This window comes from Mus pahari, chromosome 20 (assembly GCF_900095145.1).
Source record: "Mus pahari chromosome 20, PAHARI_EIJ_v1.1, whole genome shotgun sequence".
NCBI classification, from domain to species: Eukaryota; Metazoa; Chordata; class Mammalia; order Rodentia; family Muridae; genus Mus; species Mus pahari.
Window position 1 is genome coordinate 17617505 of NC_034609.1, and position 27572 is coordinate 17645076.

Consider the following 27572-nt stretch of genomic DNA (forward strand, 5'->3'; position numbering starts at 1 on the left):
ACCGAAAGCTGTCAAACCTCTAAAAAGGGAGCTAGCACAAGACTTCTGAAAACATTCCGTCAAACCAAAAGGAAGGGATGCTGAAAACCCTCTTTTATAAAACCAAAACCTTCAACAGAGATCTTCTTCTTGCAGTGAATAGCAATCAGCACTGGAACATATGCAGAGGGAGAGACTCTAGAGCACTGAGCCCTAAGTGGGATGCCTCCATCACACACCCGGCCTCAAGGCTCAGGGAGCTACGTGGACCATCTTCTCACTGCACAGATCAGATGAAGCTGACACTGCTCACTCCAGTGCATCAGAGGAAATGCTATGGGGTCTTAACTGCTCACGGAGGTAGGAAGGCAGAGGCATATCTGAACCCACTCTTCACTGTCCACCAGTCTGAGATGTAGTGCTAAAATAACTTAATCACGGGAGACCCTGGCTTAATCACATGCTTTCCCATAGCTGTTTCAGAATGGAAGTGACCATTCCCTTCCTTGCGTGTCATAGTCACAGACTGGTTTTCTGCTGCATGTAACTAACATTTAACAGTTTTGTTTGAGGGTTTTGTTTTGTTTTGTTTTGTTTTGTTTTGTTTTTTCCTCCAGAGAAAAACTGGATCTCAAGGCAGACTCCCAAGTAATTCACTAAACTTAGGTTAGCAGTAGGTTCACAGAAGGCAGAAATGGAGGAACCATGGGCCTAGGACTCTTTTTTTTTTCTTATAGTTTCTATGTCTCTATAGAGGTACCCTTATGATTGTATGTGTCCCTGTTATTCTAAAGTTCTATCTTACTTGATCTAACACCTCCTCTATTACTCAACAGATCTCTTATTATAGAATTTTTATTATATTTTATTATAGATAATATTATTATAGGATTTTTCCTTCCCTAGTTACAATGAAATATTTAATATTTGGCATAATGTGTAAAACATTAGAAGTAAGTATTAATATATAAATATAGATATACTATCATTTAGTTTATATTCTGTGTATATGTGCGTGCATGCATACACATGTGCATACGTGCTGGAGAAATGTAAAAATTTAATATAAGATGTGAGTGAGACTTGGATCCTTCTGACCTCTTGGAAGGCTTTGAGGCATCTCCTCTAAATCTCCCAGTATGAACCTTGTCTGTTGCTATTCTAGAATGTCTCTGTGGGGGCTGACTTCTGGAGATTGCCTTGATGTCTCCTCAGCCCTCAAATTTAGACCTGCTCTTCACAGAAAGTTCCCCCAACTTGATGCTTAATACCTAATCACTTAAAGGCAGCACCAAAAATGAATGATATAGTATTAGCCGGGTTTCATACATGGGGAGATGTTCCTAAATATTAAAAATATGAATTTCTCACTGACATTGACTCTCCAGTTTCTTACCACTCTTTCATGGGTATAGATGGGTTTCCTGTTTCCTTAAACCCCATTAGCTCTTTACCAGTGCCCTAAAGTAGAGAATAATGTGTTTTCCAATGATGGTGGGGTACCATTCATCAGAGTCCTAGTCTGAGCAGTGCCTACACCACTAGAGATGGGTTTTCTAAGATCTGAAAACCTGCTCCCAATGTTCGCATGAGCATAGAGAAGCTAACGGTGGCAGTAAACTGCCCCTTGAATATGTGGTCACTTGGGATCTTAAACATTCAAGCCAGGCCACACATCACCTCTGGCACATTAGTACATTCTCATGTAGCCTTCTCATGCTTGATGATATCTCTCAACTGGAGGTAGCAGATGAGCCAAAGCTCACATTGCACATTGAACTCTTGAAAGATTTGCTAATTTGGGGTAACCATTTGCTAGGTCACACCCCCTACATGGAGGCATCTTCCGACTGTAGTTTCCTTCTATTTGTTTCTTTCTCTATTTCTTTCCATTTCTTTTTCAATCTAAGGTAGGTGGAGACAAAGACACTGAGTTGATCTAAAAATTAACATTTATTGCCCAAGCTGAGAAACAATAATTCACTCCCCCTTGCCTCTGCCCATCACTATGACAAAATTTTCCATTGTTTCAAAAATTTATCTTTGGCCAACAAATATCTTGTATAGAGTATCCTCATCTTGACTCTGTTGGTTTCTTGAGGCCGGCCGGCAGAGCTTCCCATTCATAGCTCAGTGTGTCCTGTCTGTTGTGGTTTCTTGGCCCTGAGTTCAGTCCAGAAAGCCACTTCCTTATCTTTCAGACCCTGGGCTTGTTGGATGGTGGCTCCAATCTGCAGATAACCTTCCTTCTGGTCATACTCTGGCCAATGGGGCAGCCCCTGACCATTGGGATTCCTAGGAACAGAGTAAAACCGAATGTCCTAGAGTTTCTGTGTGGTGCCACATTCATGTGACATTTACAGGGATCCCTGTTTTATCTCTGCCAAAGGTTTCTGCACAACAAGGAATGGGGAAGCACCATTGTCAGAGCACTGTGACCCCAGGTGGGATTTGATCACTTAAATTTTAAAATCTACCCCTTCCTAGTGGTTCCATCTTGCCCAATATCTTAGCAATGTTTTTGTACTAGACTCACCCATTCCGAGCAAAGTTGGCCCAGAATTTCATCATCATCTTGCTGAGGTTAATCTCCTCTTCTGAGGCACCCTCTATGGGAAATAGGATAAAAATAATGTATAGTGTACAGCATATAATATAATATATATATACCTATATATATGAAATGCATATTGAGTTGCTATTATATTATATATAATATACACCTATTATTGTATTATATATACACATATATATGTACATATAATATATAAGAAATATATATTAGAGAAACAAACATCCTAAAACACATTTATCGGTAGATGCCCAGAGTGTGTCCACAGCAGCCATTGAAGTGGGCCAAATCATATTAACTTCTGAGAATTCAGGTATTAAAGAGGTTTGTGAAAGAATTCTTTTATATATTATATTATTAGCTATAATATAAGTAAAACATAACTTTTAGATAAGTAAGTATGTAAATAGACAGATTCATGCACATGTCATCTGACTCATAGTCAGCAACAGCTTGACCTTATCCTAACTCACATTCTGATATGGAATTTTAAATGGGAAATCAAACAGTGGCATTTGTATTTTCAAGTGGAGAAACTTCGGTGACTCGTTTCTCTGAGTTCTATTAGTGGTCAACATCCTGATGCAAAGTATTGCTCGTTGTCTGTGAGTGTATAGCTTTCATCCTGTATGCTGGAGTGGGAGAAAGGCTGGGCACTTGACCGTGTAGCTCATTCCTGTTACTGTGAGTTGGGGAATGAATATTAAGAGAGGAGAAATGTTCTCAGGGCCACAGAAGGCAGACTGGAATCACAAGCACATAGGGAGCAAAGCACCATTACCTCTTAAAATTGGGGCACCAAAGACAGAATAGATTTCATCTCCATGGTCTCCGATCAGTATCTTGGGTTTCAATTCTGATGAGAACCTTGGGCGAGACTGAAATTCGTACATGTAGCTTGGGGCTCCAGCATCTGGGAAGACATGGGTTCATGTATAGTTCATCTGATTAGGTATATACTTGGATGCTATAAAGGCTTCTACCTGTGAAGGACCCTCTGGTCATCAGCACAGCAGAGCTCTGTAGGTGAATCACCTGAATGTGCTTTTGGCTGCTTAACAAGAGCAGGTGAAGGTGGTGATTGAGTCAGACATTCATAGACATAAAAGTTAATGAAGAAAATGCACCCAAAACCAAAGCAGATAGGTAGAAATGGAAAGGCACTGGCACACAAGAAAATCTACAGCCTACTAAGTGTCTCCCATTCAGACTCTGAACATTCTCCACCATCTACTCACTCATTTCCAGGAGTGTGAAGCAAATTCAAGTAGTTGCCTGAAAGCGGTATTTATGATTTTTTAAAATATTTAATAATATTACATTTTAAAATTAGTTAACTACTTAATGTTTTAAGTGGGCATAAGAGTAATGGGTTTCATTGCTATATTTCCATACAATACTGTTTGATTAATTTCTTTCCCCTACTGCCCTCCTTCACGCTCATTCTACATCCTTGCTTGACCTCTTCCTTCTGACAACACCCTTTATTCTACTTTTAGGACACATGTATAATATCATCCTCTGGGGGGAATACACCATATTTGTCTTCCTATGTCAACTCTATTTCACTTAGCCTGATTATCAGTTCCACCCATTTCCTTGAAAATATCATAAACTTTCATTGCGTATGTATCCCATTTTATTTACTTCATTTATCCATTTTTGAACATCTAGGCTAGTTCTACTTCTTTGTTGTCAATGGTGTGGTAATAAAAACGGATATACAAGTTTCTCTCTAGTAGAACTTATTAAAATTTAAATTTATACAGAGATGGAATAACCAGTCTTTCATGTCTCAGAAATACCATCGTGTATAAAGATGCCATTCATAGCAGAGAAGTAAATAAACAAAAACATAGACACTTGAGCACCTATAGACATGTCTTATAGAAATTAGTAGAGATTTTAAGGTGAAGTAAAAAGATATTAATGCACAACATGAGACCTGTTAGCACAAATGTCAAAGATTTAAACAGAACCCGGGACACTCTAGAGCTCTAGCAATCATGCAAACGGCACATGGATCCCAAGTCCTAATATTATATATTATGACAACTATAGCTAAAACAAATACTCTATGGCTAAAATAAATTGTCCTTACAACATGATATAAATTCTGACATAAAAGATATTAAGTACGTGGTGTGAGCCCAGGAACTAGAACAAACTAAGCCTAAATCTGGGAGAAGGGAGCAAATGAAGGTCAGACTGATATTCCCTGTGAGGGCTGGGACTGAAGCTCAATGGCAGAATGCTCACCTAGAATGTCCGAGGAACTGGGGTAAACAGCCAGAGAGACGTGGAGAGGGGTGGGGTGGGGGCAAAGAGAAGCAGATTTCTGAGAGTATGAAGGTTTAAAAGTTTTGTTTTGTTTTGTTTTATTGTTTTGTTTTGTTTTAGGATAAAAAATATGGCAAGGTTTAGCTAGATCCACCAAACCCTCACCCCCCAAAAAATCAAAGGAGAATCAAATAGAGAAAATCATAAATGAAAGAGACCTTACACTAGATGCCATGGAAATTCAACAGATCATGAGATATTATTACAGATATTATTACAAACAATAATAGGAACACAAATGGGATCACATGGAAGAAGCAGGTAAACTATTAGTCCAATAAAGCCCACCAAAGCTGAACTAAGGAGAAACAAGCAGTCTGGAGATTAATGATGAATGAACTTGGGCTAATGATTAAAGTTTTTCATTGAGAAAAAATAATGATTTCCCCAAAGGGTAGTTACAAATATTTTAAAAACTGAGAACCAAATATCTCAAATTCTCACCAAATTTCTTTAAAAGTCAAAAGAACATTTCCAGTTTCTTTCCCAGGAAGGCATAATCACACAAATTTAAAACTAAGACAAGATGCTACAAGAAAAGACTACACCAAGATCCTTAATAAACATATATGGAAAAATACTCAACAGAATACCAGCAAACCAATTTAACAACGTATTGGAAAGATCATTTACCATGGCCAAACTTAGACTTGTGATATTTACCAATTTAACATACATGGGAACTGTTCTATATCATGTCACAGGCAGAGAGACAAAAACAGTTACCTCATTACACGCATAAAAATATATTTGATAAAGTTCAACTTTTGTAATAAAATGTTCACCAAATAAGAGAGAAATAGAGTCTATTTTAACATAATAAAGGTAGTATACAAGAGTCTCGGTGCCAACATTGTTCACAACAAGGAAAATATTTTTCTCTACAACTTGGAATAAGACAAAGATTACCTTGCACATACCTTTGATTCAGCACAGGGCTGGAAGGCTACCTCAACCAGTGACAAAAGAAAAAGAAAGCATCCAAGCTGGAAAGCAGTGTGCACAACAATGTTCATGGACAGCGCATTTCTACAGGTAGAAACCCTATAGACTCCCAAAGTACTTACAAATAATAAGTAAGTGGAATACATTAAAGCAGAGAAAAGAACTCAGCAAACGAACATCGAATAGTATTTCCACATAGTAATTGTAAATTGTGTCACTAGGGGCAAGTCCTTGGAAATGCACTTTTACTGACAACCTCCTGCATCTTTCTTTCTCTTTGCTTCTTGTGTTCCATGAAGTAAACTTGTGTGCTTCACCATGCTCCCCAAAATGATGTTGAGTCTCACCCCAAGGACACAACAGTAGAATCTATCTCCTCATCACACACTGAAACCATGCCCCAAATAAGTCTCTCTTCTTCCTTCATTATGTTTATGTTAGGTGTTTTGTGTGGGCAAAGAAGCCTGACTTCTATATACAGTACTGGTAACACTAGGAGACCTTTTGTCTCAAGGTTTTCCCTGGTCACTATAAACTATTTTGTCCATGTGTGCAGCAAATCAAAGCACACCAATGATGGGTGAGAAGTGGTCGATAAACATCCTCCCCCATGGCTCAAATGGAATAACCCTAAGACCTATCACCTAATTACTCTCAGAGTTCTGCAGCACCAAATGCACACAGAGGGCATATGCTTAGCAGTGCATCATTGATTGGCCTCCATCTCCTTCCTGGGTCACTCCTTATCTCCATCAGTGACCTTTCCTGGGATCAACTCATGAATTCACTGCTCACATTTACATTCCGCCATTAGAGTCCACTACTGACAGGAACTGAACAGAACTGAATCATTCCTGAAGCAAACTCTGAGGCCACCACCACCAGAAGCTTTCATCTGTCTATCCTGGGAGATGAAATATTTAGAGATCAAAGCAGGTCTTTGGCTTCCATACAACCTATTTGACTCACCTCTGTGGCCACGAGACACGATCACAGATGGTATACCAAACATCACATCCCCAATCAATTGTAGGAGCCAGACTCTATTTTGGATGGCATCATCTGTGCCTCTTGAGTATTTCTCAATGGCAACTGGAATTCCATCCTCTGGTATGTTCTGAAATGGATGAAGAAAGTGACAACCTCCAACTGATCAGTTTGTTTGTTTGTTTGTTTGTTTGTTTGTTTTTCCAGCCAATCAAGAAGGCTTGGTTAATTGTGAGATTCTGGGCCCTGTATAAATCCCTTTTGAGTTGATAGAATCAAAAAGTTGGAAAAAATAGGTATAGAATCCCAGTGTCGGTCATTTCTGAAACTGAAATGATCTATAATTTGGGCCAGTCCCTCAGCCAATTACCAGAAAATCACAAGATGCTTACAAAGAAATAAGTCAACTTCCTCAGGAACAGAGAGACCACCTTCTTGTCCAGTTTTACGTCAGTTGGTGGAAATTCCATTATCTGTTTTTAAAAGGAGTTAAGAATTTGTGAATTAACAGGAGTAGACAACCAGGGAAACCATCCTACCCATGTAGGGATGTAGGCTGCTCATCAGTGGCTATGGCTCTCCCATGAGTTTGATAAAATCAATAAAACAATTAGATTCCTATATAGAAATTAAGGAAATAAATAAAGACACTTGGGTACTTATTTATCAGGCTAGGGGAACACTGCTTCTCTGGGCAGTGGAGGAACATTTAGACAAGGTAAAGTAGAAGCAGAGAGTTTAAGGACAGTGGAACAGGCTAAGTCCTCACAGACTCTGCTGAGTAAGGAAGTCATCCTTACAACCATTGTGGCTGGGTTCTTTGATATAGCTGAAGTCCTCCAGTGAAAGCTGCAAAACTCAGTGTGTAGTGATGCCATCCAAAACTCTATTCTCAGAGTCCTGGCCGCCAGCATTTTTTTCAGAAACTTAAGGTAGTATAAAACTCTTCTATGCCAGCCTGATAAAGCTCAATGCTTTCAAATGGAATTACATGTTCTCTGGGGAAAATACACTGACGGAAAGACTTGCCCCTGAAACTTCTCTTCCGTAAGTCACTATAGAAAGTAGCAATTATATACCATCAGCCTACAACCATTCCCCACGGCTGGTGTCAAAGACTTTTGAGTTCAGGTCAGGCTTGTCTTTCCCCACCTGCTGCTGTATTCCTGGATCAAACCTGCCCCCCCTCTGTGTAATCACTTTTGGGCCTTTCCTATGTCCACCTCCTACATTGCTATTTTAACCACTGTAGGTGATTTCTATGATCTTTAAAGAAGAAAACCTCTTCCTACCTATTAGAAACAAATGTGAACTCGGTTATAGCACTTTGCTGAGCACTGGCTCAGGGACAGTTAGAGCACCCATGAGACTCAAGAGGCCAAGCACAAGTTCATCTTTCTGTTCCCCGGCCTGATGCTCTTAACTCCTTTCTTGACTTATTTGGTTATTTTATCTACACAATTGTTATCTCTACAGTACAACCAGCCTAGGGAATTCCAAGATTCATTAAGGAAAAGGCAGAGAAAAAATTCCCAGGCCTCCATTTCAAAGGAGATAGGTGATGTCCAAGATTGTTTCCATGGAAGAACCACTCATAGCAATAGGGACAGCTGTGCTAGATACCAAGCATGGCTTGAACAAAGAACTCATGAGTGCACAGGCTAGATGAATAATTGGTAGAGGGGAAAGGTCATCTGTTTATGATCACCGTGGGCAGAATCCAGCCAAACTCTTGCTTGTTGATTCCCACAATGTAAGGCACAGTGTTGAAGTTCTTCTCAGCCAGGATCGCTTCTGGTGCCTTTGGCAGCACCACTCCATCAAGCACGGTGGGTATAAAAGGATAGTTCTGGAAAACAGAGCAGCCCAGTGTCAGAAATCGCCCATGTTTGCTATACCTGTCTAGGTGGGCAGCTGGAACATAGACCCAATGACTATAACTAGAACAATGACCCTCATTACTGTGTTCACAGTGACCACAGAAACTAGGGGTCTTTGTAAGAGTTCCAAATGTCTAAAGTCACAAAGATCTAATTAGGGGTATCTGTCTATAGCAAGTAATGGTGGCAAAAAAGGGGTAGGGGTCCTGAACTCAAATTAAACATGTATGATATACTGTATATTTCAATTTTTAGCACAGTACCTAGAATCAGTCCTCACTATTCCTTACAGTTTTGTCTGTAAAGTTGTCGTGAGTGTTGAATTGTGAATCCTAAGTCGCTCCTTCAGGGGAAATGCATAATGCATTTACTCTGATTCTCTCACCATAATAGTGCCAATGCTCATATACTATGTGTGAACTCTTATTTAAAGGCAAATAGGTGTACAAAAAAACAATTAGTGGACATAAAATGTATAGGACTCGCTATTCTCTCATTCTGGGGAACATAATGCTATGTATCTTCAGCTTCACAATCATGCTCCACACTATGATTATTTTAAAGTTGCCATCCTTGTGTGAATTTTAAACATGTGAATCTGTAAGTTTAGATGGCTCCTTACTTTTTACAAAGTTTTATCATACACAGTAGGTACCACAAGACCACTCCCCAGAATGACCTTACCCTCAGATATCCTTCCCCACCTTTGAATGTTCTTTCATCAATTCTGGCTTCATACAGGTCTCATCCCAAGACTATCTGAGCAATGGGTAGAGGAACACCCTAAGTGGGCTTAGAGAGGTGACCAAACAGAAGGGTATATTGTACATCTGGCACGCCTCTGACTCTCTGGTACTCCAAATATCTAACTCAATGGAGGTGTTGTTATTTAGATCTTAAATATCTTCAAAAGACCCATATGTTTTGGTCTCCAAACTATGCTGTTTGTGGGAAGTGAGATCTTTAGAAAATGGAATCAAGTATAAAACTTCAGGTTATTGGGAATGTGTACTTGAAGCTGACCGTAGACTCCCATCCTTTCCCCTTTCCTATGTCTGTCACAAAGAAGCAAGGCCAACTGATCATGGAAAGAAGCCTCAAAACTGTCCACCCAAACAAATTCTGCTCCTTCATCAGTTGCTTTTCTAGAGTATTTGCAATAGTAACAGAAAGTTGCATTACAGAGGAGGAAGCAAGGATATTTTCCCTTTAAGTTATTTCAGGCTTTTACATTTTACATGGTCTATCTTGTGTTCATCAGGGTACACCTTGTGCTGCTACAAACTATGGCAGGAAATGATGATGTGAGAAAGAGATAGTAAATTCAAGAAAGAAACCTCAGGGACCAAGGTGGGCAGCACTCCTGTGAGAACATTAACTTGGCCATCTATGAGAACCACAGTCACTGGCACTGTCCACTGTGATGGTGCTGAAACCAATGGTGTGATGCCAAGAGCTTGAGTTACAGAGTGGAGAGCATCCTTCCTCCCTCTTTTCTGACGGTTTATACAGAACCCACCAGTAATTCCTCACAGCTATTCCTTTACCATTCTACTTTTCTGACACTCATAGAATTCACCATGATCTTTGCTTGTGATGCCTCCTCTAAGAGACTTCCAAGTTGATCTTTGCATCTCCTCTTCCCCTTTCATATAGTCTATTTCTACATGTTGAAAAAAGAAAAACACTTTCAAACTCACCATGTCATTGATCCGTGAGGAGTACTCTGGGCACCTCTCCATTTATACTACACCCCAACCCAAACCTCCCAGTGATCATTTCCCTTTGAATCTCTGTTCCTGCCCAAACTCAAGCCTACTTTTTCCCCTATCACCCCTCCTAACACACCCTCCTTATGCAGCAGGCTCCTTTATCTCTTGCTACCTCCAGGCTTCATGACAGAGTGTTTCTTTCTTCCAGAGTTTGACTCAGATGATCTCAGCTCTTGAAGGCATCATTTGTGACCTCTACATGTGACCACTGGCCAGTTCTGTCCCCATTTTCCAATTTATCTTTTATCTGAACCATGACCAAGACCAAAATATAATTCAATATTTTTTTTTATTTCACCCTCATCCTCCAGGATGGAATTCTCCAAGATGGACAGACACCTTGTCTGTTTTGGTGCTATATCCCAGCTCAAAACCATATCCTTCCACAGAATGAAATGGACAGAAGTGTAAGATACTGCATAACTAATTTCCCCAGATCCTGGTCACTGTTGGGAGAAGTAGTGAGATAGGGGGCCCTGTTGAAGTTTCCATGGGATAAGATACTGTGTGATATCCTCAGGATTGTCACCATAGGCTCCTCCCTACAAACCTCCTGAGTCTCTTTTCTCTCTGAGAGGGTTTTGGTACTCAAAAATGGCTCCCAAGACCTTTCGCCATTAATCTCAGTCTTCTGGTAGTGAAAAGTTCTAGTGTTGTCTTTTTTCACGGGGTCATTGGGGTTTTTTTGAGGAAGAAATGCAAATGAGAAATAGAGAATTCCTGAGTTGTGCATTGAGCTGGCAATCGGGAGAGTAGAGCCAGCCATACCTCTGTTCTCCTTGGCTGTGTTAACTATCAAGTGACCTTCCTGCTCTGCACCTCAATAGCACACACAAGACATTAGTATAGGAATTCTACCAACTGTAGTTAATTGAAGATTATCACTCCAAGGTTGAAAATCTTAAAATATCCTTACCTTTTTGGTATCTCCTTGTACATCAAGTTTAAAAAAGTTCTGTAGAAACAAAGGCAGATTATGGTGGTCAACCTTCCTGGTATAAAATCCGACCATTTGAGCTGTGCTCCTAGTTCCTCTGTGACTGACATAAGAGAACCCTACATTCTGTGCTTTCTGTATGTTACAAGATGAAGCAAGATGAGGTAGGGGCAGCAGCAGGAAGTCAACAGGTCCTGGGTCCCAGAGTCACTGGAGCTCTGGGTAGAATGTCTGCTTGTTTATACCCAAATCTTCCCTCAACCATCCCACTAAGAGATCCTCCTTGGCAACAACTCCCCAATTTTCCTGTAGGAAAAAAAAGAAAGTAATGAAGATGCAGCAGCATCAAGCGGAGGTTTAACTGGGTGCGGTACAGAGTAGCAGAGCAGGATGAGCTTTCTATTCCTTTCCCGATCCTCTACTTTCACTGCATAAATTCAGGCATGTGGGTGTGACCTGAGTCACTGTATCCCTGAATGCAGCTGACAGTTCAAAACGAGTACATAAGAGTTACACTCTGACAAAGTTTAAACCAAAATGATTGCTCAAGTGTTTCTTAGCAGGTAGGGTATATGTCTAGGGTGCTGTTAACGTTCATCTTCCCAGGAGACATGCATGTTTCAATGGGAAGCCAAAAAAAGAATGGAAAGCTTAGCAATCAAGTCTCAATAGCATCTTCAGAGCAGACAAAGCCAGCCATATACTAAGACATTAGTTACATTTGAGGATTCCGTTTCAACTTATCCCTTTTCCTGCTCAGTGCTTCAGGGGGGAAAACAAGGTATACTCTCACAAGAGAATATTGTGTCTCCTAAAAACTCAATATCAGTCATTCCAGAAGACACACACACACACACACACACACACACCAACAATTAAAGGAAGAGAGACCATGAACTTGAGAGAAAACAATGGGAGGGACTCAGGGAAGGGAAGGAAAGGGAGATTGTATAATATTATACAATAGTATAATTGTATTTTAATTTCAAGAACATAAATAAATAAATAAATAAATAAATACATAAGAAAGCACAAAATTCCCAGTTGGCATCAATATTTCTAATAAGTAAAAATAAAAGTAAATAAACCAACATACATACATACATACATACATACATACATACATACATATACATACATATATACATACATACATACATACATACATACATAAAATTTGGCCTTGGACACTTTAGAGTCAGATGACAGACAAAGCTTATGTGTAAGCCTGTAGAGGAAGTTCATTAGACTACACACCCACCATTTTCTGTGTGATTTCTAAGAGCTCCTCCTCTGTCTTCTGGCGCAAGCAGTGAACAATGACAGCAGACGTGGTAGTCTTACAGCCAGCAGTAACAGCAACTTGCTACAAGAGATAACAGGCAACCGCAGATGTCAAGAGCAATGTCAGTACCTTCCACTGATGTAGGCAGGGCATCTATTCTAAGCACCATTTCTGAAGACAGAAAAGGTTTCCTGAAAACACTAAATGAGCAAATGTGGTTTCTAGGGGCCATGAACTGTTGCTTATGTTACTAATTATAATTGTGACACTATATATCAACGTGTCACTTACTATCTGATTCTGTTCCCTTATAACTTTAAAAATGAGCAAAATATTAAAATGTATTATCTCAAGAGAAGCCATGTACATACAAGTGAAGATCAAGAATCCATGATCCCACTGTATAGCACAGATCTGCTCTCTCACTTCCTGGCCACTTGGCTTCAGTTTCCAGTGCCCACTGTATGACAACTAATACATGTGGCATGTTTCCAAGTATATTCTGTTTCCACACACAACCTTGCAAAACTGCAAGGCTTCTTAATGCAGGAAGATAGGTCAGATTCCTTCAGAGTGCAGCTAACACAAAATCTGAAAAGCCCCTCCCATTTTGCAAGTTTTATTTCAGGAATTTCTTCAGTTGAATCTCATAAGCAGAAAGATCCCTCCCGTAACCAAGCCTCCAGAAATCAGAGGAAAGGACACAGGAGTCATTCGGGGTAGGACTTACTTCAGTCACTGAACTTGCATCCTCCATAAACAAACCAGAAGTGAAGACCACACCACTCTGGGAAATGGCTCTGTGGAAGAGGTTCCTGGCTAGAGGAGACAATACCTAGCAGGAGAGAGGAGTGGAGGAAAGAGTTTATGCACACAAGCAGGTCAGCTTGCCCTTTTTGTAATATTGTGTAATTGTAATTACATAATTATAATAATCACATAGATGGTAATTAAATGATTTCCCCTTCCCTTTCTTCCTTCCAACCTACCTATGTGCTACTCCCCCTTGTGTTCTCTCTCTCTCTCTCTCTCTCTCTCTCTCTCTCTCTCTCTCTCTCTCTCTCTCTGTGTGTGTGTGTGTGTGTGTGTGTGTGTGAGAGAGAGAGAGAGAGAGAGAGAGAGAGAGAGAGAGAGAGAGAGATGCCTGCCTATCCGACACTACCAAATTCATGGCTTCTATGTCTTTACCTGTTTCGTTTTAAAGCTGCTTCCACCTTCTCCTCTGCCTACACATTCACAAAGTGCTCTGTGGAAATGAGAGGTCCTCATCCTTCCTGGCCTGCTTCTGAGTCTTTTCTTGGATCTGAGATTTCCCCCACAGAACCTCAATGTAGTAGAACCAAGCATACACTAAGAAAGAAATCAGAACATATATGGCCAGTGCCATCATGCTAATCAAAACTTCCTAAAAGACAGTTTGGGCAACAGCTAGCCCCAAACTCTGCAGTAGAATTTCTATTACATACAACTTATCCTAAGAAAGGGGGCCACGATTAACAGGGCTGAGAATATAGCAGGACAACTAACAGTAAAATGAAAGAGAGGGGGGCAGGCAGGAAATTAGAGGGAGGAGAAGGTGAAGTGACCAGAGGGACAGAAAGATATTTGTTTAACACTGAATGTTTTATAATGTAAACAATATCCTTATATTAGGATATTAGTTAAGCAATTTCTCATTTTAATGTGGAATAGTGTGCAATTAGAGATCACAGTGTTACATAAGCGAGTAATGTTTGGGGGAGATATTTATATCACCCTACATTATTCAGGAAACTTTTATTGTAAGAAAGAAAGGTATTATATGGAGTCAGAGAATCAAGACATGATAAGAATAGAGACAGTTGATGAGAGAGGACTGTTGGATTATAAATAGATGCATAGATCAATGGAGAGATGAAAAATGTGCAGATAGGTACCATATATAGATGGCATAGTTAGATACTTAGATTCATTGGTTCTTAGGTGATGAATATATGCAGACAGATCATAGATGCATAGGTTGATATATTTTTGGATCATCTGAGAGAGTAGAAAGGAGACAGACAGACAGACAGATAGACAAGAAATGAGCACCTTCACTCTGTGAGTTATTAGTTAGTAGGGTCTTTATTGCCCCTAAAACTTTCTGTAGCTTCACTTAGAATTCTCCTAAGTTCTGTTCCCTACATCAGCAACACATTTATACCTTCAAGCATCTGTGTCCCCCATCCCCTAGCAGGACTTGCCCATTTCACTTCCACACATTTCTCTTCCCACCTACCTTTGAAGCAAAATCCCTCCCTCTGCTCCAGAGTCAGCTGCCCTCTTTCTTGGGTATTGACAAGTCATGATGACACCTCAGATTTCCCTGTTGGCTTTCAGCACTTGAGCCCATGGCATGTAGATCTGTCATGGAGCTTAGAAGCTACTTCTTCCTCTTTGTGGTTTCTACTCAACTCTATTTCCAAAAGAAGTGCTGAGTCTTAATGCTAAATGATTAACAAAGGGACGGGGAAGGATCAACCCATTGAGAAGACCAGGATCCTCTGTACCCCAAGCTATAACTGGAAATGCTTATGGCTCTAGAACACAAAGTTGGACACTGAAATTTCTAGAAACCAAAGCATTCGTTTGGTCCTTAGCCCCTCACCATCTAGTGCATAATGAGTAGATTCCTGAACTCCTGCATTGAAAGTAAAGATGCCTGTGGACCCTTAGAGATGGCTCATCTCCAAGAGATTATGTGGGTAAATTCACTGAATCTATGTACGGATTGTCAGAAACACTTACAAGAACAGAGACACTTTCACCTCCTGCTGACTGTCCAAAGATGGTCACAGAGCCTGGGTCCCCTCCAAAATTGGCAATGTTGTCCTGGATCCAACGCAATGCAGCCACCTGGTCCAAGTGACCCCAGTTCCCCAGGCTGTGTTCATCCCCAGTGCTGTAAGAAAATAAAGGGAACATAAATAGAATAACAAGGCTTCCAGTACTTTGGACTGACTGAGGTTCCTCATAACCTTCTAGAATTTGGCTATGCTCTGATGCCTGACAGAGAGGACTTCATCTACCTCTCATCCCTACATTGATCTTTGTGGGACCCTCATTATTTCTTTTAGCAACTATGTACTGAGTATCCATCTTCCATCTGACTGTCCTCCTAGGAAACTAAGAGACAAACTCTGACTACATTCATTTGACACTGCAGACCACCAACCAACAGATTCCAAGGGTATATCATGCCACTAGAGTAAGAAAGTCACAAAGAAAAAGGCAAAGGCAAAATCATGAGGCAGTATTGAGTGCTCATGACCAGAAAAGTCCTCATTGAGACAGTGGCATTTCGAATAGCCTTAAATACAATGAGTCCAGGTCTTATTAGCATCTAGAGGATGAACTTTGGGTTGGGGGAAGCATCATATGCGAAGACCCCAAGGCTATGTGAACAAGGGTATGAGGGATTTGGCTGTGAAATGTAGGTAGAACAGAGACCGAGAGCCCTGGAAAGGGTTTCTGTATTGTTGTAAACAACAGGGAACATTGCGCAGAGGCCTGACATGATTCAGTCATTGTCTCCCAGAGCATTCAGGCCACTCTGTGGAGCACCCTCATAGTGAATTCACAGGTTTATAAAATATAATTAGTTGTAATAATAGGCCAGAGACTTACGGTTCTGATTAGTAGAATAGAATGCAGGTGGCATGGGGAGGCAGGGAGCAGGGGAAAAAGAGGAGTCCAGTAGCAAGGTCTTTGTCCAGAGCATCCAAGAAGTTGGAGCTGCCAGCAGCTATGCAGAGGACCTTATGGGGAGCACCTAAGGTCTTTGTTGTGTGGAATAAGTTTGACAAAGGCTTTGTAAAGTGGTATGTTCCTGCACACAGTCAGAGGTGTAAGGTGTTTGCTAAAGAGGAGCACCTGGAGTTCAAAGGAGAAATGAAGAACACAAACAGGGAAACTGTTAAGTACTTCTGGGATCCTTCATGGAATTAGAAGAGGGGCAGACACACACAACCTGAAGACAAGGAGTGGAAGGGTTGAGAAACAGCAACTGGGGAGAAGGGCTGTGGCCAAAGCCAGGAATGGGAGCATCTCAAAAAGGCTGGAATCATTGTCTGTGGCTGGTGCAAGCGAGCCACATGAGCTTGGGAGGAGGATGGATAGAGACCATGATTGGCTTTAAGAACAGCCTGGTGGTGTGGTTAGTTAAAAACCTGCCTGCAGCACACTGGTACCGTGCCTGTCATAGAAGAATGCAGTGATCTGTGCAATGCAGGTGAAAATGGGATTTGTATACAGTAGAGGACTTCCGGGTCTGTGTTCTCTCAGAGATGATGCACCTAACCTTCAAGAGACTGGAGGCCCCAGGGAGTTTAGAGGTCAGGTGGTGTAGGGGGTAGGGGCATTCACATGGAGAAGGGGTGGGGTAGGGAGGAGGTGTGGGATGTGGAGCAGTCGGAGGGTGGATGGGGAGGGGTGGGGAATGGAATATGGAGTGTAAAAATGAATTACAAATAAAATTAAAATTTAAAAAAAACCACAACAACAAACAAGAAAAAATGGGGTGTGTACTTAAAGGGCAACAACATGAAGAGTGGGGCTCACAAGGTAAGCATCATTTTGGGGGGGGGAGTAGGTATCCTGAAAGGAAGCTCAGAAAGAAGTGAGCAGGTGTGGCTGGAGATGAAGAGGGATGGGGTGCAAGAAAGAAGGAACTGAGAACCTTGTGAGGAAACTTAGCAAAAATCCTCATGAAGAATGACAGCACTAATGCCCTTTTGATGGTTCAGATATGATTGATGTGATAAGGGTTCATGTGCTGGTTCCTTGGTCCCTAATGTGACAGCATTAAGCAGTGATAAAAATCTTTGGAAGGTGAGGCCCAGTGGATGGTAATTAGGTCATTGGGCACACTGGAATCTCAGTGATCTGGAGAGAGAGAGAGAGAGAGAGAGAGAGAGAGAGAGAGAGAGAGAGAGAGAGAGAGAGATGGTGCTTATAGTTTTTTGTCAACTTGACACAAACTGGAGTCTTCTGGGAACAGGGAACCACAATTGACAAACTATCTCCATCTAATTAATCAGTAAGCAAGACTGTAAAGTCATTGTCTTGATTAATGTCTGTTAGAGGGGTGGTCCCAGCCTACTGTTGGGGGATGGTTTTGTGCACTGTGTATTCAGATTCTGATTGATGTGCCCAGAGATCTGGTTGTAGTCTGAACATTGGCATTGTAACAATTATTGGAGCATCCCCTGTATCAATGACATGTAAAGATTGTTTGCCATCACCTCTGATTGGTTAATAAAGTGCTGATCAGCCAATAGCTAGTCAGGAGAAGAGAATAGGGCAGGACTTCCAATTCTAATATGAGGGAGGAGGGTCCAAAAAAAGATGGTAGAGAGGGAAAGAGAGAAAGAGGTGGACCAGGAAGTTTCACCATGAGGTCATAATGAGATCGCAGCCATGAGGTCACACATGGACCAGAGCAAGCCAGGGCAAGACCAGATGGCAAGTAACAGGACACATGGCTGGGTAGTAGGCAGCCTCGTTGAGTTACAATAGCTCAGAACCTGCCCAGCTCAGTACTGGCAACTTGTTAATGAACATATCAGGTCTGTGTTTAATTTATTTGGGAGCTGGAACAGGCTAGAACAGGCATAAAAATGCCCTGTCATTGTTCAGGGACAAGAAAAACCCCACCCAGAATAATATATATATATTACATTATAGCCTATTGTGGGTGGTCCTCTGATATATGAAAGGCAAGAGGAGTGCGCCTTGAAAGCAAGCCAGCAAGGAACATTCTTTCTCAAATTCCTGCCCTAACTTCCCTCAATGATCAACTGTGATTGGGATATGCAAGCCAAAAGTCCCTTTTTTCCCCATGCTGCTTTTGGTTATAATGTTTTAACACAGCAATTAAAAGCTGCTAGAAGATTAACCTGCCCCTCCCTTCTCCCCAGTTTATTGTCTTCTCATGTGCTTTGCTCTTTAGCCCACAGATAAAATTGCATTTCCTCCACCAATGCATTGTAAGGTGGAGCTTTTCACCCCCCAACTCTGATGAAATGACCCAGTCTTAAGCTTTGGGCCATCCATACACTGAACTAAATAAATCTTTCTTCTTTACCATCTACCAGTTTCCAGCATGTTGGCTACTTAGAAAAAACCAATGCAAGTCTAATAAGGGAAATAAGAAGGTTCAATATCTTACCTGAAGTATCCCCAGATGCCAAGGCGATACTGAATGGTCACCACCACCACATTTTCATGTGCTGAGAGGGCTCGTCCATCATAAGTAGACGCCCCGCCCACTACCATTCCACCTCCATGGATCCACACCATCACCTGGACAGCAAGAAAAAAACCTCCTGTTATAGAAAGTCGAAAAAGCTCATAGATTTTCTGGTTTGGTTCTCTGGGCCATATCCTGACTCTGGGAGATCATTACTCAAAGTCACCTAGTGACGGCTTGTTGCAAGCGATAATCTCTGTCCTCACCTCACTAGGCTCAGGGAGTGATCACAGTCATCATTTTCTACTTTTCCTATCGACCTTTCCCTGTTCAGTGTCTATTCAGGTCTTTCCAAAGTATGAGCATTGTCATGGGAAGTAATGTAGCCAGGGATGTTATGTTGTCTCAGTCAGCACACTATCCTGATGCCTGAAAATTAGCAAGGGTCAGTATTCAAACTCTCAGCTCTGATAATACTAACGTACCTCAATAATTGTCTCCAGATCCACACGTCCTCAATGGGACCCCTTCCCAGTGTTCCCTCTGTTTCATGTTCTCCCCCAGTCTACTAAGTTCACATGCACATCCTCTAGGAAGTCTTCAGTTACGTAAGTACCTAGATGTCTAGAACACACCACAGGTTGTGAGTACACTTGAGTCTGAGGGAGCATACAATAGCTCTTGATGATTCTTGGATTTAAAAAAACTCACATGTCATAGAATGGATAGAGGATTAAGTTATAATGTATAACATTAAATATTTTATTTATATAACGTTACTAATAAAAATAATACAAACTATTCAACAAGCCTGTGCTGAGCAATTTGAAATGATTATCCATAATTTAGGTACTAATACTGCCCGATTTGACAGATAAGAAAATACACAAGGCTGAGATGCAAAGCTGGGGATAGGACCTGACTCAGCCACCTGGCCCCAGTGACTTTGCACAGAGCTCCCCATCCCTGCGGCTCATGGCCACAATTCAATACCCTGGTACTAGGCATGAACCAGAACCCCTACAACTCTAAGGCATTAAGAAAGATCAGTACCCCCTGAGCTCGTGTCTCTAGCTGCATATACAGCAGAAGATGGCCTAGTCAGCCATCGTTGGGAAGAGATGCCCTTTGGTCTTGCAAACTTTATATGCCCCATACAGGGGAAGTCCAGGGCCAAGAAGTGGGAGTGGGTGGGCAGGGGAGCAGGGTGGGGGGAGGGGATAGGGGATATTTGGGATAGCATTTGAAATGTAAATGAAGAAAATATCTAATAAGATAAGTTAAAAAAAATAAGAAAGATTAAGACTACAGCTCTCTTCTCTCTGGTGCTTTGCTCCTGCTATTCTGCCTACTGAGCCAGGGCTGGCTACACAGTAGCCACTGAGTATTTACACTGAAGTCTCCTATTTGGGATGAGAAGCTGAGAAGGTAAGACATGGCTTGGTCTTGCAGCAAGTGAAATGAAGACCAAGGATTCAAACCCAGACCTTGAGGATGAAGCCCTGTGTGCACTACCAGTGGGGTTTCCCACTCCCATGTTCCCAGAGATCCTACTTCTCCTCCTATAGGACTGCTTCTGTCCAAGGAAGGACTGAATCAAGCTCATCTTGAGTAAAGACTGAGCTCAAGAGCTGGTGGGCGATGATAGACATTATGATGTGTGTACACATCCTCATGTGCAGACCACATTACAGGTTCCTGAAAGGCAAGGCTCCACATAATGGTTCGTGTTCCTATTTCCATTGCCAAGAGTCTCACTGTGTAGACATACTGAGTTCACAGTAGAGGCCAATGAATGAGCAGAGATAAGATTTATTCTCATTTCCTTGGGCAAACTAAGCTTGTTTAGGAGCAAATACTGTTCTCAAGATCACAGCCTCTTCCTTCACTTCTGAGTCTTGTCCTAGAAGATTCTGAGAGACTGGGTGGGTACTCACGCCCTATCTTAACTTCAAGGATCATCTCTTTTAGAGTAGATTGTCCTCAGGACTCTGCCCTGCAACTGGCAGCCTGCCCTACCCCTGCCTCTTCATTTCTATGGGAAATGCTGACTCATTAGGCCATCAGCATGTGCCAAAGGCAACCAGGGAGGGGAAAGAGCTACATACAATACAACAAGGTGGGTGGCGAAGGACATGAAAAGTACTTATGAGGTCACTCCAGACTCCTCCCTCCACACTGCCATCACAGACCGTGAGAATTTCCCCTGACAGTGAAAGTGGTCACAGGTAATCTAAAAAGAAAGTCAGCATTCGTCTTCCCTTGCCAGCCCCTGCTTCAGAGCACAGGTGTGAAGCTCAAAGAACCAAGCTCTTGTCCTGTCACCCCTTCTGTGTGTCCTCTTCCCCATATGAGCCTCAGTTTCCCTAACTATACAGAAAGGCTTGGGGTGTTCATTTTTCTCTAAGATTCCTTTACTATAAGTTGTGCCTTACCTGCTCTGAGATTGGATTCTAATCTAATACCTGAAAGTATTTTATTTTTAAATAGCGTAAGAAATCATGGAGAAAACAATATGCAATTCTAGGCAAGTAGTGAGTCTGATGTCTCTAGGGAATCAGTCTGCCTGTGATGACAATGGTACCCATGGTGCCTATGGTGCCCTGTGCCCAGATGACTTTGTTGCCTTCCAGTTGCACAGCGATCTGGATGCTGGAACTCAGGAGTCTGAGTTAGTGAGCTCCTCACTTACTGGCAGCCTGTTGTTAGTCTTCATCAAGTCAATAGGAGTGTAAACATTCAGGTAGAGGCAGTCTTCTGAAAACTGGAGACGAATTTTCTCCTTGTGGTTTGTTATAAGGTCATTGACCATCTGCCCTAACACTGCATCTTGGGAGCACCTTAGAAAGAGAGCGAAAACATCAGATGCTCATCAAGACCAAAGCTTGAAATGTCACCTTAGGCCCAACATTGCACTTGGAGGCTTGCCCCTGAGAATGAAGATGCTTTTACTGGACTGGATGTAAGTACAATCGGTAAGAGGCTATCGAAAAGATCCTGGTGGGAATCCTGGGACTGTAACAGATACACAATGAGGCAATTATGAGCCTCATTACTTTATATTATATTGCTTAGGAGAGAAATAACATCTGAACTGACATCTCTGAGTATCTTGAATTCTCTGGAGGTGGCCAGAAGGCCATATGGACCTGTTGGGTTTTTTTTTACCAGCTGATGAGGATGACTTAGGCACACAAACCCTTGTTCAGGTTATGTGTGGGCAGCTAGACACATCTGAGAGAGGCGTTCCCTATTCCATTCCCCTACCAAGAAGAGAGAGCATTAAGATAGGTGGCACAGAATGGAGAGGGAGGGGACACCTGGGAAGGAAAGTGGGTGAGAGGGGTGGGAGAGGGGGACCTGATCTAGTATTGGGTGAGGGAAAAGGACTGAAGCCCTGAGGGCCAGCAGAAAGAATGGAAACAGGCAACCTCAGGAAATAGGAGGTTGAGGGGACACTCCAGAATGCACCAGAGACCTGGGAGGTAAGATACCCTCAAGAATCAAAGGAAGAGACTTTAGATGAAATGCCCGAAAGTAGGGAGAGGGAACTTATAGAGCCCACGTCAAGCAGAAAGATGGGGCATCAAGTGAGGGATGGGGTTGCTATCCCACAGTCACATCTATAATCCATAATTGTTCCTGTCTGAAAGAATTACAGGGATGGAAATGGAGAGGATCCTGAGGAAAAGAAGGTCTAGTGACAGGTCCAAAGTAGGATCCAGCTCAAGGGGAGGTCCCAAGGCCTGACACTATTACTTAGGCTATGGAGAGCTCACAAAAAGGGACCTATCATGACTGCCCTCTGAAAGACCCAACAAGCAGCTGAAAGAGTCAGATGCAAATATTTGCACCCAACCACTGGACAGAAGCAGCTGACCCCTGATGATGAATTAGGGAAGGCTGAAAGAAGCTGAGAAGGGTGATCCTGTAGGAGGACCAGCAGTCTCAATTAATCTGGACCCCCGAGATCTCTCAAACACTGGACCACCAAACAAACAGCATGCACCAGCTGATATGGGCCCCCACACACACACACATACAGTAGAGGACTTCTGGGTCTGTGTTCATTCAGAGATGATGCACCTAACCCTCAAGAGACTGGAGGCCCCAGGGACTTGTCAGGTGGGATAGGGGGTGGGGGCAGCCACATAGAGGCAAGGGGAGGGGAGGAAGTGTGGGGTATGGAGCAGTCAGAGGGTGGATGGGGGGAGGGAATGGAATATGAGTGCAAAAAATAAATTAATATTTAAAAAGAAAGAAATATCTCTCTTCCTTACTCATCTTAATCTAACATAACACATTATTTATTTTTTAACATCTATGCTTTCTTTTGTTTCTCCCTCATGGTAAGACACAACTCAATGATTCTAGGAATCTGAGTTTGGTTCTTTAATGGATCTTTATATTAGAACATGCCTGACTCACAATAGATGTGCATTGATGTGTGCTGAACAGAGGACTCTAGAAAACTATAATGGTTCTGAAATGTTTCTTGAGGATTCCAGAACAATGTATCAGAGGGAGGATTGTTTAAATTCCTTTCTGTATTGCTTAGATACATATTTCCTAAAAATAAGGGGGCCTCAAACCACCCCCAGTAGGGCTTACATAGGAGGGTAGGAGGTGGCATTCTTCACGAAGCTCCAGGGCTCTGCAGGCTCTGGTGGAGCAAACCTCAGAGATCCAAGAGGGGGCTTGGCAAAGGGGACTCCCAGGAAGATGGCCACAGGCTGTGTGAATCCTTCTAAGCTGATGTACTTCCCCAGGACTTTGCCATGAATGGTGTTCACCACAGGGGATGAGGATGGGTGCCCTCCTGGGAAAAGAGAGGATACATCAATTCATCAGAAGGGAAAGGTCAGGCCTGCTTTCTAAGTGGATTTGGGCACTTTTAAGACGTGGCATTGAATTTTTATAGGACTCATTTGCTTCTGACATATGAAAGAAACTGCCCTTATCTCAGAATACCTAATGGAAAAGTAAATCTGAGATTGGAGTTATCAAAGCGTCTGACCAAAAGTCACTGCAAAAAAGAAAAGATAGTCAGAAATATACAGGACCTTTGTTTGCCTTTTAGAAGCCTCCAGAAACTCTTACCCAATAAGATCCTGGGCAGAGAGGCACGCTGGATGAGAGGGCAAACAAGAAGCTATCCCTTCTCTCAGAGTGGTTGATCAAATGCTGAGATCAAAGAGGAGAGCCAGGATGAGTTGGAAGAAAGAGGGAGGCCTTCTGAGTGGTTCCACCTACAGTGAAACTGGCACTTAATGTAAGTGGAGAAAAAAAAAAGATCAAAGGCTGGGAGATAACTAAGCATGAATAAATAAAAGTAAGACAGAACAACACAGACTGTGGCTGAGAAGGAAGGGTGGCATATGACTGCTAGCAGAGAAATTGCATAGGAAGGGTAAAATAATCTAGCATGAGCAGGTACAGGTCAGGGATGAGGGAGACATTAGCTTTCATGTCATGGGGCAGTATGCAACAAGAATAGTTTTGGTCCTAAGAACACAATGGTCTTCTAAAATATTCTAGTGACTCGGCGTCGTGTCATCTAAATGTAGAGGAGGCTGGAGGGCAAGCCCCATCTGAACCATTGACTCCATTCTTGAAAAGCAGGCAGTCTTTCCTCATCTCCTTGAAGCTTCCTTGTCTGACTTCCTTCTTCCTGCTGTGGGATCAGAGGGGACTGACCTAGTCCTTCTTTAAGAGGCAGAAGAACATTCATATACTTCCCCATCATAATCCTGACGTTTCGTCGTTTGGTTAATAGTCATGTTTTCAAGTATTGCTCATAAGGCATGGTTCCTCTTGTCTTCACATTGTTTCCTTTTAGATAAGATAGTGTGGATTTAAAGCTCCTTAAAATTATGTCCCCCCCCCAAGAAAATTCCAGACTTTATCACACAGAAAAATGGTACGTGGCCTTGGAGAGTTTTCAGAGTAAATTACCTCAAAAAATAGTATTTATGACACATGGTCTCAATAGCCACCTCCATAATTTGTATATTTGGGTTATTTGTCATTCTCTCTGTTCTAATTGTTATAATTAAAACCAAATGAAGATTTTTGTAGAGATGTACACTTGACATCTGATTTATGGTGTTTTGATTTAATGACATTTAACTGATGATCTAAACTTTTACTTTAAGATCATTATCAGAACTAACCCTCACTCAAGTCTGAAATGGGCTTTATAGAGAGAAGATTCATTAATATTAGAAACTCTTTGGGAAAAATCCTGGTTACAAGCTTGGGACCATGCCTGATGCTATTAGAAGTCAATCCCACACTTGTCTCCTGTTGTCATTGGTGTTAATTATTACCATGTCACCAACACCTGGGAAACCTGAGCCTGGGTTTTTTTTCCTGAGCTTAGGGTTCATTTATAATGAGGAAGAAACTGCTATGAATGAATATGGAGATGTATATGAGAAATGAAGACTTATTTCTGCCCTAATGTGGGGTCAAAGTTAAGAGAAAAGCATGAGTAAGCAACACTGACTCCTTGTAAGATGAAGGTGGTGAGATATCTTTGTAAAAAGATACTACTAGCCAGATGTTATGGGAAATATTTGTGACTGAGGCTGAGGTTCAATGATCACCTCACGTTTAGGCGAGCTTGGGATGAATAGTAGGACAAAAGGAAGCAAAACAGAAATGTCACTGGATTGGGTCAGCCCAATACTAGAAGTGGATTGACCCACTTGAGAGAACACAGCATGAGTGCACATGACTCTGTGGCAGAGAGAGGAGATGTAAATGAAGGCAGAGAGCCAAAGATGAAAACCAGGCATGGCTACAGCTTAGAGTGAGAGCAGTGTGAGAGTGAAGTCAGGAGGACATGCCTCATAGAGGCCTAGGCTATAGAAGAGGAGGAATTGGCAAAATTGTTGCGCATCTAGGTACAAATCGCTTAGGTGTGGTGTGTATCAGTTCAGTGGTGAACTTTCCAAAGCAGCTAAAGTAAAGTGATTACTTTATATAATGAGGAAGGGAGGCAAGAATATTACCAACAGTTGATACCAGTTCCATTATTTGGAATGCTCCAATACTGGATACCTCCTATATGCCAAATGCATATTCCAGTCCTTTTAATACTTAAGTCTTGATAGTTGACTGTTAATATGCACACTTAAGAGATGGACACAGGGTATTCAGAAAAATGGACCTCCAAAGGATGGAAATGGGGTAGTGTTGCCAGGGCAGCAAGCATATCCCTTTGATCTTCATATCCCTTTCTTACAGTTGTTTGCACTCAGTCCTAGGCCTTTCCTGTCCTATTCACACAAGAAATACAAACTCGAGAAAGGATGAGGATGTCAGGTCCCTGGTGGCTGTGTATTTGCTCTGGATTCATAAGCCAAAGGTAGACCAGAACGTGAATTTCCAGAAAACCCTGGGAAGGGAACATGTTCTTGTGAGCCTAATTTCCCAGCTGATGAAAGGGAAGGATTATATGTTGAGACTCAATATTATACCATGAACTTAATCTGTGTGTCTGATCCTGTGACTTGTAGGACCCCATTTCCCTGTAAGAACTGCCATTCTTAGGATCCATGTCAGCATCCTAACCACTTCCTTCTCCTAGCATGGACAATGTCCTCAGCTATCATCACCTATAACCTTACACCATATAGACAAAGCAGGCAGTGTTCCTGGGATTCCCTTGTAATTCACACAAACCCTACACCTACATATGCTGCCTCAGCTGATGAAAGGGAAGGATTATATGTTGAGACTCAATATTATACCATGAACTTAATCTGTGTGTCTGATCCTGTGACTTGTAGGACCCCATTTCCCTGTAAGAACTGCCATTCTTAGGATCCATGTCAGCATCCTAACCACTTCCTTCTCCTAGCATGGACAATGTCCTCAGCTATCATCACCTATAACCTTACACCATATAGACAAAGCAGGCAGTGTTCCTGGGATTCCCTTGTAATTCACACAAACCCTACACCTACATATGCTGCCTCATCTCTCTTTGTTCAGATTAGATCCTAAAGAGCAATTTGCTAAGACTCCCCACTCTTGCATCTCCTAACTGAGCTTGGTGCTTCTTCTCTGTGTCCTTCCCCCAGTTCTGTGTCCCTTCCCTTAGGAATCCCTGATAATAAATGTCTTTTAAAGGGTCATTAGATCCTGATGTGTTGACTTGACCATACCTCAAATCTTTTAATCCACGCCTTTTGAAGTCAATTCCTATTTATGCTTTCTTTGCTATACTTCCTTTCAACCAACCACCACCCTATGCCTATGCACTTTAGAAACAAAAAAACTTATTAATTCCTTCCTAAAGTACAGTGAGGCAAGAAAACTGAGATGTCCTTATTGCTCTGTGCGAGGCACTAGGTTGTCTCTTAGCCCCTCTGCACCACTGCACTGCTGCGTCTCAGTTATCCTCCCCTGATCCAGGGTGTCCAGGCCCAGGGAAATCATCCAGGTCAAGAGAGTGAAAACCTCGTAAAATTAGATCCATCTTGCTTTTGTTCGACAAAGACACATCTCTATCTACCTTTGCCTAGAGAAAATATTTTGACTTCTATCTGAAAGGACTCACCCAATGCCATGGCTGACAGGGACAGCAGAATCAGAGTGTGGAGGCACATCGTGGAAAAACAGACTTGCAGTAGAGTGAAGTCTTCAATTCTGATC

The 27572-nt window shown here is 41.9% G+C and overlaps 1 protein-coding gene across 1 annotated transcript; it reads right to left on the reverse strand.

Moving 5' to 3' along the window:
• Positions 1-1913: 1913 nt before the first annotated feature.
• LOC110337431 (carboxylesterase 1E-like) lies at positions 1914-27572 on the reverse strand. The gene is made up of 14 exons (XM_021220342.2): positions 27478-27572; positions 23520-23727; positions 21601-21748; positions 18888-19021; positions 15467-15620; positions 13428-13532; positions 12674-12778; positions 11392-11430; positions 8532-8672; positions 7216-7296; positions 6806-6953; positions 3333-3464; positions 2516-2588; positions 1914-2274 (listed from the first exon to the last, which is right to left on the reverse strand). The coding sequence occupies exons 1-14, from the start codon at positions 27524-27526 to the stop codon at positions 2103-2105; spliced, it is 1689 nt and encodes a 562-aa protein (XP_021076001.1). The 5' UTR covers positions 27527-27572; the 3' UTR covers positions 1914-2102.